Source organism: Rhincodon typus, chromosome 5, assembly GCF_021869965.1.
Source record: "Rhincodon typus isolate 14 chromosome 5, sRhiTyp1.1, whole genome shotgun sequence".
In the NCBI taxonomy this organism is placed as follows: Eukaryota; Metazoa; Chordata; class Chondrichthyes; order Orectolobiformes; family Rhincodontidae; genus Rhincodon; species Rhincodon typus.
In genome coordinates, this window is record NC_063336.1 from 37,367,535 (window position 1) to 37,382,712 (window position 15,178).

The 15,178-nt window shown below is 39.2% G+C and overlaps 1 protein-coding gene across 1 annotated transcript in view; it reads right to left on the bottom strand.

Moving 5' to 3' along the window:
• The window catches only part of LOC125483108, a 63,057-nt gene that overhangs the window by 41,087 nt on the left and 6,792 nt on the right, over positions 1 to 15,178 (bottom strand). The window contains exon 2 of the mRNA XM_048596731.1: positions 13,428 to 13,631. Within this exon, the coding sequence (XP_048452688.1) occupies positions 13,428 to 13,631 (204 nt within the window). The remainder of the gene's footprint in view (positions 1 to 13,427; positions 13,632 to 15,178) is intronic.

Genomic DNA, 15,178 nt, shown 5'->3' on the forward strand with positions numbered 1-15,178 from the left:
GCCTGCTGTGTTCATCCAGCCCTGCACCTTGTTGTCTCATCACCAAAGGTTCTGTTACCCAGGTTGTACACTAAGCACATTAATTAGCCATGATAACTAAAATGTGAATTAAAATAGCTTCTTTATTTATTCAGTTTTCTGTCTTTATATTCTATGCTTTGGTTATTTTTCTGTGTTTTAAGATGGTGCTGGAGAGTGGTGACACTATATATTTTATAACAATATATGCGTGACAATAAATCAAATCAAATCAAAATCAATAATCAGACCTTCTTCCCACAAAATGTGATAATGTAACAGATAAGTACTAGGACACATTGCACATTATCATTTTACTGTACTTAATTTCTGAGCCTGGCACTGATGAAGCAGAAATCAGATAAATTGGGAAGTAAGAAGAACGGCCTTGCGAAGACCTACATCATTCAAACTCCATAAATCTTCTCAGGGAGTAATCTTCTAAGTGTTGGTACTCTATGGAATTAAATATGCTTTCAGTAGTGTAGTGTAGTGTTTTGTAGGAGTTTGGTCGTATACTGAATATGCTACTTAATTACTATTAATCAAAAGCCTGGCTTAAAGATCTAGAGGTGCTCAAATTTCACCCTGAGGACAGAAGAACTTGAATACAATTAATTAAATCAAATCTGAAATAAAAAGTTAGCACCAGTAAAGATGGCCAGTAAAAACTACTGGATTATTATGAAAAGGTGCCTGGTTCACCAATGGCTTTTAGGGAAGGAAAGCTCTATCCTTTGTCTTTGTAACAACATGCAAATAGAGGTGGGCAATAAATGTCTTGCTAGTGAAATCCACAAAACACAAAGGACAGCTCTACAATATTCTCAAAAACAGTGCCAGTTTTTGAATAGATAGCATGGTAGCCTCTGATGTGCACATACAAAAGCAGTCTTTCAAATTGCCCAAAATCAGCTTTGGAAGTTTCGAAATGTCACAACACTTGTCAGAAGTGAAATGTAAAAGAAAATTCCTTCCTAATGTCATCATTATCTTTCTGATGTGTACTGAAGTGAGAAATTCACTTTATGGATTCACTCAGCCATTACAGAATGAACTTTTTGCACTTCCTCAACAGAACAGAAAGGTTAACAGAGACAGTGGTTCTATAGTATACTACAGTGGACATGGGAAAAGAGGAGAGAAGCTGAGAAAACCAACTCCCACATTTTTCATACAGGCATCAGAAGAGCACACTTGACCTTATCAAGCCTCAGTACTCCACTGCCCATTGTACAATCACACCATCAAAGTCCCATTATATTTCTGGCAGGTGGGATAAAACACAAAGAGAGTTGAGCATTCTATTTCTGTTTTTACCCCTTATTTTCCCCATTCTTGCTGGATGCAAACAGTTAGAAGCAGGACTTGAGAGTTTTTTGCTCAGGTGATCTGGGCCTGAAGTATGGTGGGACGCAGATTCTAGAGGTTTTTGGATTTGGGAAGTAGAAACAGTTGGAGATGATAGCCTGCTTCTCTTGACATTCGGTTGTTTCCTACTCTAATTGTCAGGAAGACATGTCACAAGGCCCTCATGTAACTCACCTTGCCCCCTTATATGGATAAGAAGGTGAAATTATGGAAGGATGAAAAATGTGCACATGACATAATTCTCAGGGCTACCACAAAATGGCAGTGAATTCAGTCTCAGTGAATTGTCCCTTCAGAGGACCAACATTGACATGATGGGCTAAATGTCCTCCTTCTGTTCAAAAACCATTCTAATCTTCAATGACTGCATTTACAATTCACTTAGCTGTAACAACCCAAACATAGACAAATGCTTACTGCAGATTTCTTTATTATTCTTTAATGGGGTGTAGGAATCACTGGCAAGACCAGAATTTGTTAACCATCCCTCACTGTCCTGAAAAAAGATAGCTATGAGCCACCTTCTTGAACCCTCACAGTACATGTGGTGTAGGGACACCCACAATACTGTTACAGAGGGAATTCCAGGATGGTGACCCAATGGCAGTGAAGGCATGGCAATATAGTTCTAGTTCTGGATGGCATATGGCTCAGATTCAAACTTGCAAGTGATAGTGTTCTTATATATTTTCTAACCTTGTTCTTCTGGGTGATAGAGGTCACAAGTTTGGAAGGTCCTGCAGAAAGAGCTTTAGCGAGTTATTGAAGCGCATCATAAAGATGGTACACACTGCTGCCACTATACATTGGCGGTGAAGAGAGTGAGTGACTAAAATCTATGCCAGTGAAGTGACCTGCTTTGTTCCGAATGTGTTGCTGGAGCCGTACCCATACAGATAAGTGGAAAGTATTTCATTGTACTCCTGACTTGGGGAGTGATTGAGGAGACAGGAGGTGAGCTACTCTCTGCAGGATTCCTAGTCTCTGTTCTTAGTCTTTGAGACACCATGTTTATATGACTAGTCCAGTTCAATTTCTGGTTAATGGTAATACCCAGAATGTTGACAGTGGGGAATTCAGCAATGGTCCGTTCTTGTTGGAGATAGTTGTTATATGACACACACGTGGCACAGATGTTATTTTACCAATTATTAGTCCAAACCTGGATGTCTGGAACATTGTCTATAACGGATGATTCATGGAAACTAATTACATCAGGCTGTTACCTGACTTGTCTGTGGGTTAGCTCTCCAAATGTTGGCACATGTTAGCAAGGAAGAGTTTGTAGGGTTGGCAGGGCTAGAGTTATCACAGGTGAAGTTGGATGAAGTTACATAATTTTTAACATGACCTTATTTAATGGGGGTGTTTGGGGATGGGGTAGTGGAGCCAGGGAAGCTCTGGGGGTGTGGGGTGAAACCCTATTGAATCTCAACCCCTTAAGTGCTGATTAAATACAAATCATTGTGCAATGTTAAAGCTAAAGCATCTGAGCGATGAGCTGTGTGTAAATTAGTAATACTGGTCTTTTGATAGTGGTTAAAAAAGTATCCAGAGGCATGTAATAGCATTTCTAAATAGTACAAAAAAGAGACAGAGAAGCTATGTGCAAGGTAAATCAACCTTGGACAAGAAGAAGATAATTGAAAGAAGCAGCCAATGACCCTGAACAATGGTTTGCTCGAATATTGTGGAGGAAAATGAGCATTGTAGAGGAAGACAGAAAAGCTCAATATTACATTAGCCAACCTGGAAGAACAATGTATACTTCATTTCTCTATTATAGAGGAATAGATATGGGCTGTAATTATGCCTTGTGCAATAACATAACCTTGCCATGTTGTTAATTATATTAACCAAAACCAGTGTTAATAAATGCATAGATTCACCCAACCTCATCTGAGATGAATCCAACAGACAGGAGTCAAATTTACATTATTCTCATTGTGATTATATTACAGAAATATCAAAATAATTTAGGTAGGTTATGTCAAATTGTTCATAGTTATTGACACCTGTTTCTCCTGGCTTCTTACTTGGGTATATTAAGGCATTTTAATTGCCGTTTTGTTGACAGTTTCAAGCAATTCCCTTAAAGACTCGGACAAGCACATATGTAATACTTGAATTTAGATATGCGTGGTGACACTAATGGATGCTTGTTTAACCCATTACTTTGTTGCCAATTTTAACGCAGCTGTAAGTCTGCGTAGTTTAAATGGACTATTGTTTCCGTTCAAAATGGGAAGGGAGAAATGGTGTACACAATAAACTAATTCTCTAAATAATATTGCAACAGATATTCTGTGGTAACAGTGTGAGCCAGAATGAGTGTTAAGTTGGCACTTTTGTCAACTTTTTCACTTTCGAAGATGACTTGTTCAAGACTAACAAGACTGGAGTTTACAAAATGGTATTTTCTCAAAAATCTTTTCATTTCCACGATTTTTTAAGTAGAGAAACAATTAGTGCTGCTTTTGGCATTTCTGGACTGAAGGTTTCCTTTGTCTTCTATTTTGCAGTGGCCTTATAAGTCTCTTATGCATTAACTTGTTTGTAACTTCATCCCAATTGTTGTAGTACTGACCTGGCAATTGCATTAGACTTTGGAAACAGGAACATATTATATGGCTGAGTTTACCCTGCTACAGGTAAAACATCTGCTGGAGCACACACTTCAGTTGTCAACCAATTTACCAGTTGGAAACAAACTTTTGAAGCTTATTTGCTCTGATCTGGAGATTATTGTGACCAGAAAGAACTCAATTTAATGTATCTGTCTCTTGAACACCCAACTGCTGCCTAATTCCAAAAAAAGTTTTACTCTCAGGTTAGAAAAAAGAAATTGTAAGCGAGCAGTTCTCAGGTTAAAACAAACCTGACAAAATCCATGAATCTACAGCTGGAAATTGCTAGCAAATACTGTGTATCACTTGCAGAAATATCATTAGGAAAAATGGACAGCTAGGACACAGTTGCTCTGTTATCCATTGCTTTGATTGCATTGCCCTGCAACAATATGGGAATCTCAGTTTGGGTGCGTGCCCATTGGTTACTCATAATGTAGGTCACGTGACTTGGATGTATTGAAAGCTGAAATAGTTTGAGTTGGTCATTGCTATTGGCAATGAATAATAGTCAAAAATCACATGAAACCAGATTATAATCCTTCTTCAGATGTTAGTGAGATAGGTGGCATCAGACACAGAATTTATAAGTACAAGATCACCTCTTTCAATAAGACCTGAAGAAGGGGCGAGAGTCTGGAAGTTTGTGTTTTCACATAAGCCCATTGGACTATAACCTGGTGTCGTGTGATTTTTGACATTGTCCACCCAAGTCTAACACCAGCACCTCCACATCATGACAATGAATACTAACCTTAATAAGACCATAAAACATCAGAGCAGAAATTAGGCCATTCGGCCCAATGAGTCTGCTCCACCATTCAATCATGGCTGATAAGTTCCTCAACCCCATTCTCCCGCTTTCTCCCCGTAACCCTTGATCCCCTTGATAATCAAGAGCCTATCTATCTCAGTCTTAAATGCACTCAATGACCTGGCCTCCACAGCCTTCTGTGGCAGTGAATTCCATAGATTCACCACTCTCTGGCTGAAGAAGTTTCTCCTTATCTCCATTGTAAAAGGTCTTCCCTTTACTCTAAGGCTGTGCCCTGGGGCCCTAGTCTCTCCTACAAATGGAAGCATCTTCCCAACATCCATTCTGTCAGGCCATTCAGTATTCTGTAAGTTTCAATTAGATCCCTCTCATCCTTCTAAACTCCAATGAGTACAGTCTCAGAGTCCTCAAGCGTTCTTCATATGTTAAGCTTTCCATTCCTGGGACCATTCTTGTGAACCTCCTCTGAACCCGCTCCAGGGCCAGTACATCCTTCCTGAGATATGGGGCCCAGAACTGCAAGCAATACTCCAAATGTGGCCTGACCAGAGCCTTATAAAGCCTCAGGAGTACATTCCTGCTTTTATATTCAAGTCCTCTCAAAATAAATGCCAACATTGCATTTGCCTTCCTGACTACTGACTCAACCTGCAAGTTTACCTTGAGAAAATCCAGGACTAGAACTCTCAAGTCTCTTTGCACTTCAGACTTCTTCTATAAGGTAAAAACCTTATACATTGTATTGGGAGGTACTCGATTCTAAAAGCTCAGACATAAGTTATTCCAACAAGAGAAAAGAACACAGAGGATATAAAAGTTGGGGGAAAAGATCCAGGTTAATGTTGTAGATGGTCTATTTGGCCTAATTAGGAGTGATCTTAAAACTTAGGTACAGAAAGAATAAGAAGTTTATTGAATTGCTGCAAACTATATACAAGTTATATTACTTCCAACAATGCTGCTACTCACGTTTTCCATGAAGCCTTCTATGTCTCTCCACTGACTACCTATTTGTGTGTAACGTCATCTCAGTGGGTGATGTGAATCAGACTCTCTCCCGATTTTACGATCCCTTTCAGACCCAGATAAAATAGTTGGCTGCCAAGTTTTGCATTGACTGTGGAGACCACCTTCTTTACAAACAGGAGCTGTGAATTATGCAAGTTTTTACCAGATACAGGAAAAGAATGTAGATTCATAGTTGAGTAATTTGTTTTACAAAAGCAAAATGGGTCACTAATGTGAGGAAACATTGCAGATTTATTATTTGTAATCTTGCATTCCTTGAAGTACGAGTCCAAGCATGATTCTTGATCTGTATATTTATCTATTATAAAATAAAGTATTCTCACATATGACCTTGCTTTCCTGCCTGTTTCCTCAGCCCACCTTTGAAGAAAATAGTGGGGCACATGAACAAAGGACTATTCAGATCACATGCTATTACATCTTACACACTAAAGCTAGAGTGGCTGCTGGAGATCTGAAGTAAAAACAAAGTGCTGGAGAAACTCAACAAATCAGTCATATTGGACTCCAAGCATAAACTCAGTTTCTTTCTCCACAGATGCTGCCAGACCTGCTGAGTCCCTGAAGAGTGATGCATCTCTCTCTTTAGGTTGATGTCAACAATTTTATTGCATCCCCAGCAGAGTCTTGCTTCAAAGAATGAAAATTGGAAATCAGCACCAGCAGCTGTTGGAGCTGCTTCTTATCTTGGAGCCCTCTTACTGCAGCTGGGAAATAGCAGTCAGGAGGCACTCAGGCCTAAAGCTCCATCCATGGGGAGAGTAATAGAAAGTAAGACATTCTCTTCTCAGGCTTCCCTGAGAGGAGACCCAGCAGACATCAAATGGTAATTTCCTGAGGTGGTACTTAACATACGCTCCTTTTAAAGGAAAATGAGGTAGAAGGGATGTGTGCACCTTCTTACTCTTAATTTTAATCACTAATCTAAACTTGTTAGATGTAAAATCCCAAGCCTGCCCCAGTCATGACACCCCATACATTTCAAAGCAATAACATGGGATGACAAGTCAATGTAGTATGTCTCCACTTCGTTTATGTCCATAGCATGAGGAAACTAATAAAGTTTAGGTTCACTATAGAAAAAGTCAAGGAGCAATTTGGAGTAACATTACTTAGAGGAAGGCCAATTTCAATGGGGTAAGAGCTCTCCTCGGACAAGTTTGTCTTCATACTGGATATTCAATCCAAAATTCACACATCAGAGTTTCACATTATTTAAAGCATTCATTATGAGACTTGCAATGAAAGCAAGCAATTATATATTTTTTTTGAATATTATTTTGTGGATGCACAATAGAGAGTATCCCAAGTGGGCAGGCAGGGACTCCTGGGTGGGGATCGGCGCAGGGGAGACAGTCCTGGCACTTACCTTGGAGCAGCTGAGTGCAGGTACTGAGCAGCCTGTGGCTTGGAGCAGAGCAGGGACGGCTGTTGGCCTGGGGTCTGTGCAGGCATTCGGACCATGTATGGAGGCCCTGCGCTGAGCTACTACACTGTAATGTCTATTTGAAATTTCTACCTTACTGCAATGTCAACCCTTTAATGATGTCCTTTGTTTAACTTATCTTTCAACTCTGTAAGTAGTGCAACTACTTTTATTCCTCTGCTGTATCCAAAAATTGTACCTAGGTATTTGTATCTATGATGTCCCCATAACAAGGCAGATGTTGTAAAAGCTTTTCACTGTACTCCTACAATGGAGTACACATGACATGAAAAGGATATTTTAGATTCTTCTATTCTGTTTAAGAATATTATCAACAACTAGTGGTGATATCAAAGATGTGATACTGGATTGGCTGTCTATTTAAGACTCTGTCTGTTACACATCCTGCCTATGTTAAACCCTTGGCCATTGTACAATCACATGTCCTTCACCCACACTTCCACTGATCACTGTATACTCAGCCAATTGCACTCAGCAAATACATGCATGTTGTACACCTTGCCCATTGTATTTGTTGTCCTATTTTCCTTTCTTTTGGAGTTGAAAGTTAAAATTTCTGCTATCTATTTGGTTCTGATAATTTTGTCACACAAACGATTATAGAAAATGTCGGCATTATCATGTGAGCAAATTTTCGCTCCTGTACACAGGAAGGCATAGCTCCTACATTTTGATAATGAAAGTAAAGAAAGGCATATAGTAGTGGCATGATTATAAAGTGTTGGAGTGTTAATGTATCATGCCATGAAGTTAATGGATGTAGTCATGTTTTAAAATGTGCTTCTTAGTGAGCTGGTGGACCTCAGTAGACGGTGCTAAACAGAGACAGATCCTTTCTCACAGAAAAGAAGATTAGACAGAAATTTTTGGTTAGATCACACTTGTCAATCTACTCAGGGCCAATTCCTAACTGAATAATATTGCATGGTATAGGACACAGAACGATAAGAAATAAAGAAGTATTTGAAAAGTTTGCTGAGTTACCGTGTCAAGCAGGGAAAGGGGAAGAAGGGAAAGAGTGAAAAGCTGGTTCCCATTATAGTGTGTCAGACAGTCTTCAATTCTTTCATAAGAGGCCAGATTATTCAGCTGTGTCCTAGTTCTGGCCTTTGAATCGATTCCCAGCTGGAACAGAACTGATTTCTGACTTAGTTCCAATAAAATTTCAGTAACAGGAATATGTCAGGAAAATCTTACCCTACAAAATATATTCCATATGCCCTTCAGTCTCAGAAACACTTGCTACTGAGTCAAAGTAATGTTATTGTGCTTTTATTACTCATTTTCACTTAAAGGAATAAAATGTGTTGACTGTTTTTAACTATTGCATGTAAGGCGACTGAGAGCATTGGACAGAAACTTATCTTGGGGCATAATGCAAAACAGCTGCTATACTGAAGCAAATGGAACTGAAAGCTGAATAGCAGGCAGGACATAAAACTGGCGGCATAAGCAAGTTCCAAACAGTGCACTAATTTAAGAGAAAGCAAGAAAAACATTAATCTCTGGAAATAGAGTATTCATTCTATTTTATATCATTCAGAAAACATTTGAGGCAAATCAAACACAGGGGCACGAAGAATGTCAACGTTTTTTTTCTTAAGCATTTCTATTCATAAATGACATGACTTTTAGTATTCAGTCCCACAATTTCACATTGGGGAACATGTAAGAGGACATGGTAGCTTCTCTCTGCATATGAAGAAGTGGCTGTTCACTCTTGGGTATGGCATCACATCTGCTACCATTTCCAGTAGCCATACCCCTCCCACTATATCTAATCAGTTCAAAGTCAAGGAATAAATTACATGCAAAACTTTATAGTTAAATGCGTGTATAATCTGATTTTCGTTTAAGCCAATAGATAACAAAGTAAATCAAATTTAATGAATGTAGCAGAAGTGTTGGACAGTGAATTGAATGATAATGTCTTGGAATATTTATGGTTACAATGCTGCCATTTAATTAAATAACAACCTTCATCTATCTTTTTATGTTCCTATTTGCAAAGTTTGTGGATTTACTTCCTCCAGCTCCCTTCTGATCTCTGCATTCTTTCAGTTCTGAACCCTGGCATCTACCCAGTTTTAGCTATGCCACCATTAGTATCAATTCCCTCAGCTGCTGGATCCTAAGCTCTGGAAGTTCTTCTTTAAATCTCTTTGCCTTGCTACCTCAATTTTCACTATGAAGAAATGCGGTAAAACTATTCTCATATCTCCCTGTATGGTTCAGCATCAAAATTTATTGATAATATTCTTAACATACTAACAAATTTCCATGTTAAAGGCTTTATACAAGTCAGTGCAGTTGTGCTAATATATTCAAACAAGGGAATACCAAACTGCACCAAAACAAGAAAGTTTAATAACTTTTCAGCTTTGTTTTGAACCTAAGGTTGGAGCACAGGTGTAACTGACTTCCTGATTATTATTATATTTTAGTTTTGATAAAATATGTGTTGTATTGTGAGTGTTTTTTAACTTTGCAGCTATCTTTGTGCTGGTGGTGTCTGTTAATATACTGCTTTCACTTGATTTGTGATGGTATGAAGGATGGTAATGCCAGTGACATTGACTAAAGGTTGTTAATGAGTTCTATTTTTCTGGGGATTACAACGAGTTAAGACTCCTCACTATCTACGGTACAATTACATAGGCAGTGCAATAAATTATTTAAAAAGGTCTGAGTCAGAACCCAAAATTCTGTGGGCATTTTTAACTTATAATTCCAAAATGTCTATTTTAAAAGAGGGCTGATACAGCTGTAAGTGACTGTGGACATACAGTAAGTAGCTGTCTGGAGAGAGGGACTGATGGAATGTAACTGTATCAAAGATACTTGAAATGGACTGGATTGTGATCTTTCGTCTCTACAAAAACAACGACAGGCTGATGACTCCTTGCTCCTCAGCAACTCACCCTCCTGCGGACAATACAAACTACAGGCACATGCTGTGTCTTTCCCTTTGAAGAAAGTGCAATAAAATAATTTATAAAGTCACTTCCAACTCTGCTGGTGTGTGTTAGTGAGGCAGCGCATTCCCATGTGTACCAGACTGGTTTGAACCTTTGTATGCTGTAAAGGTCACAGTCAAAGAAGTATCGCCAGTCAACAAGGTGCAGGGCTGGATGAACACAGCAGGCCAAGCAGCATCATAGGAGCAGAGAGGCTGACGTTTCAGGCCTAGACCCTTCATCAGAAAAGGGGGAGGGGAAGGGGGTTTTGAAATAAATAGGGAGAGAGTGGGAGGCGGATAGAAGAGGGATAGAGGAGAGGATAGGTGGAGAGGAAACAAACAGGCCAGTCACACCCGTGTTGCAGGATAAGGAAGTGTGTCTTTGTCTCTGAGTGCTGCAAACCGGAATATAGGAAATAGGATGACTGAAGGTTCTGTAGCCCTGAAAGTAGGAATTCCATCACGGTCAAAAGCCATCTGAATGATAGAATCTCAAACAATCTGCAAAACTAAGGATCATTAAGCAGACTGTTCAACTACACTAACATCAACACTACCAGTAACCTTTACTAAATGATTGTAATCATTCGACTGCATACTCTTCACTAACAGTTCCAAGACTGATATTTCAGTTTTAACTTTTACCTTTTTTGGACTCCCCCCTTATTTCTAATCCATGTGTATGTTAGCTGTTTTAATATTTCCTCCCGAACGTAGTAATTGATAAACTTACTCTTGTTAAATCAAGAAAGCCTGGTTAAAATGTTTCCTTTCTAAAACATAATTTCATTTGGGTCTGGGAGAAAGGATGGAAGGGATTCTTTCTAAATTCACCTTGTTGCAACCAGTTGAGGGAGGGACAAATAAAGAAATTCTTTTATCCTCATCTGGGAACTTAACAGTTTGGGGAAATCCAGCCTGGAATCACAATAAATTGGGGAACATTCCCTGGAGTCTGGTCATAATGTTTTACAATGATTTCATAAATGTCTTTTAGTTATTCTCTTCCTCCAATGGACATATAGAATTTAATGGAAGATGATAGGGGTCAATGGGAGAATTGGGTAGGAGACCCAATGACAATTCCTGATGGCTGGGAAACTGTCCCACATTTAATGGAGGGGTTGGAATAGTCTATTGCAGAAATCCTACCTGCTTGTATTGTGTTAACAATTAGGTTCAATGAGTATTTGAGAGCAATAATTCCTGAGCACATGTGACTTAATTGTGGGTCACGGATTTAATGGGATTTGCACAAGTCTCCCTTGACATCCGACAGCCAGTCAGCAGATCCAGCTGGGATTTACCTGCAGCCCTGGAGATGGAGTCACTCATCTATAGGCATTCAGGGCCCAACAAAGAAACCAGGATTGTGGAGTGGGGTGGAAAAGTGAACTGAAAGCCACGCTGCCTCTGCCCTTGTATCTGACCACCCACTTTTTCCTGTGGGAAACATCCTCCATGTGACCCCAAGACACTCCAGTGACTGTTTCCAGGGATCCAGCTGATCTCAGGCACAGTCATGTAATAATATACTTCCAGCTTCATACTGGAACTTCTCAAGGATAGATTTCAGTCTGACTGACTGAGAAGTTGATTGAATCAGAGTCCCCCTCAACATGGTGCTTCATTTAAATTGCATTGGGCTTCTATTGAAAAAGAAACCTGTTCCCATCAGCTTTCCAACTGATGTGCGGCACCTCTATCATCTCAAATTCCACCCAATGTCTGCGAAAAAAAATAAGCATAATAGGGTTTAAAATGTACGTCAGGCTTGGGTTTAATATTACGGTGAATAAGTTGCAACACCAAACACCTCCAACTTTAGAACCTCACGTAAGAAGTATTCTCCAAAGTGTTGCAGTTCTTTTTGAAATAGAAACATAAAAACCAGGAGCAGGAGTTAACAATTCAGATCCTCAAGTCTGCTCCACCATTCAACACAATCACAGCTGGTCTCACCTTGGCCTCAACTGCACTTTCCTGCCTGCTACCCATAACCCTTTTCTCCATCACTAATTAGAAATCTGTCTGACTATCTTCTCCTTAGATTTACTGAATTTCCCAGCTCCTCACTCTGGGGTCATGAACTCCACCGAATCACAACCTGTTTGAGAGATGTAATTCCTCCTCATTGCTGTTTTAAATCTGCCAGCCTCTAGTCAAAAACAATGGCCTATCGTTCTAGAGTTACTGATGCAGACAGGAACTCACTGCCTGCAACAGTGGTAGTAGCATGAACCATCACAATGTTTTAGAAATATTTAGTTAATCTCTTGAATCACCATGGCACGCAAGGATACAGACCAAGTACTGGTAAATGGGACTGGAATAGATAGGTCTTTGTTGACTGGCACAGACACAATGGGTCAGAGGTCCCCTCTCCATGCTGTAAAATGGTATGACTTTATAACGTGTTTCAGAGATAGCAGGAACTGCAGATGCTGGAGAATCTGAGGTGACAAGGTGTAGAGCTGGATGAACACAGCAGGCCAAGCAGCATCAGAGGAGCAGGAAGGCTGACGTTTCGGGCCTAGACCCTTCTTCAGAAATGGGGGAGGGGAAGGGGGTTCTGAAATAAATAGGGAGAGAGGGGTAGGCGGATAGAAGATGGATAGAGGAGAAGATAGGTGGAGAGGAGACAGACAGGTCAAAGAGGTGGGGATGGAGTCAGTAGAGGTGAGTGTAGTTGGGGAGGTAGGGACTTTATAACGTGACATCCATCACTATCACAGAGATTCATTTTTGTAAATAAGGTCTTTGATAATCCTGAATGACTCATTGTGGTCAAAGAGGTTCACCTCTTCAGATTCAAATGGTTCAATCAATTGGTTTTCAGTTCTTATTGTACATCATTGGCATAAAAATTGAAAGCAGCAAATCAGATTACTGAAGACCTGTTGTCAGGTTTGGTTATTGGAGATAAACCTGGAATGCCTAGTGCTGGAGAATAATAAAGGTAAAATTGTTACAAAACAAAGAACTGTAATGCTGGAAGTCTGAAATAAAAACAGAAAGTGCCGGAGAAAGTCAGCAGGTCTGGCAACACCTGTGGAGAGAAAGCCAAGTTAAGGTTTTGGGTCCAATTTTGAAGAAAAGTTACTAGATCCAAAACATTAACTCTGCTTTCTCTCCATAGATTAAACTGTTTGTGGTAACTGTGTTAGTAAAACATTAAATGATTCTGATTGACTGGCTTACTTTGAAGTTTCTGCTATTTGCCCGAGTTCCAACCTTGATAGCCATTACTTGAGAGACATGGCATTCTTGACATGTAGACTGACATCTTAACTGTGGGTCTGCATCTTTTTGCGGTGTAGCCTTCACAAATGCATCAGATTTGTTCAAATGTGTGTGCTGATGCTTGTCCACATTGACCTTTGCGCTCCTGATCCATTTCCTCACCTGCATATGGCAATAACAGTCTCAGATATCATGTAGATTTAAAACAGTTACAGAAATGATACCATAAATACCAGGGTTTATTAGACAAACAGCATTGTTACACTGCCAATTTGGTTGGCAAATTATTATTCTCTGATATCCAATTGCAGGATACTAGCAGAAGTAAAATGACATGAAGAAATGACCGTGCAATCTATTTCACTTCTATTCATGCTTTTGTTCATTATGTTCAGGATTTTTTTCAATTTACTTTAATATTTTAGAGACAAATACACATCTTTCACTAAACTAACAAACTATTTACTTCCTTTGTAAATGAGGGAGGAAACTTTGACTTTTGCCAATTCTATATAAACGAGATCCCGTTACAAAATGCTTCATACTCGATGTTTCTTAGAGGATTTAAACTTTGAAGGATTGTGAAAAATTTACTTATTTCAAACTTTTGGTGATATCTGGAGTGATTTCTTTAAATGAGGCCATCGTCGACATATGAAGTTATTTTTCACAAAACTTCCTAATGAATAGTGACAACTGCTTGTTTTACTGTAGGTTCCGGCCATGGCTATTTGAACAGTGACTAGATGGAGAATGTGTTTTGGCATCTGGAATTAGCTGAGGAGCAAAAAGCTTATGTGGAAAGGCTGCCTGAGTAATCTCCTCTATTTCTGTAATAAATCCTGTTGTTGATTTCTAGGTGAAACGTCCTTGTTCTTCTGAAAGAGTGATTTGAAGGAAATTCTCAATTTTGTATTTCCTGAGCAAGAAGTATCTGCAAAGACTCCAGTGACAACTGTGCATGATTAACTATTTGCTGTGATATTCTGACACATGTGGTCAACAGACATTGGAAAATTTTATGCCTCGTCTTTTTTGCCTTCAGGAATAACTAATTGCCAGAAAGTATTCTTTCTTAAAAATAAGTGGAATCTGCCAAAAGAGAAAAACATTCTTTATTTCTTCCTGAGGCATGTGCATCTGTTTGAGGGGATAAACATTTATAGTTCCATATACCTCGTGTATGTTGACCAATTACTGCATTTTTATTTAATAAGTTTTAAGAAACCAATAGTTTTGCATTTATTTTAAAAAAGCCTGGATGATAGAGTTCTCGTTATTTAAAACTTGATACAGAAATGTCATATGTTGGCCATCTCAGTAACTGGGAACACTATTTTCTCACTGAGACCTGTGGAATAGTGGCAACAGTGCACCCCTTCAACCCCAGTCCTAACATATCACATTCACTGCCTATTGCACGTTTTCATGCTTTATTTCTCTCTTCACAATTTTTAGCTTTCTCAAAGGATTAGCACTCCTCAATGAAAAAGGGAAACTGATGACCTGTAATCATACCTTTTAAATCATTGCTGTCAGTAACATAATTAGGAGGTGCATTGGGTGACCCAAAAGAAAGAAAAGTCTTGTATTTGTATAATGCCTTTCACAGCTCATGAAATCCAGAAACACTACCATCAACAAGGTACTTTATAAATGCATGGTGTAGAGCTGGATGAACACAGCAGGCCAAGCAGCATCAGAGGAGC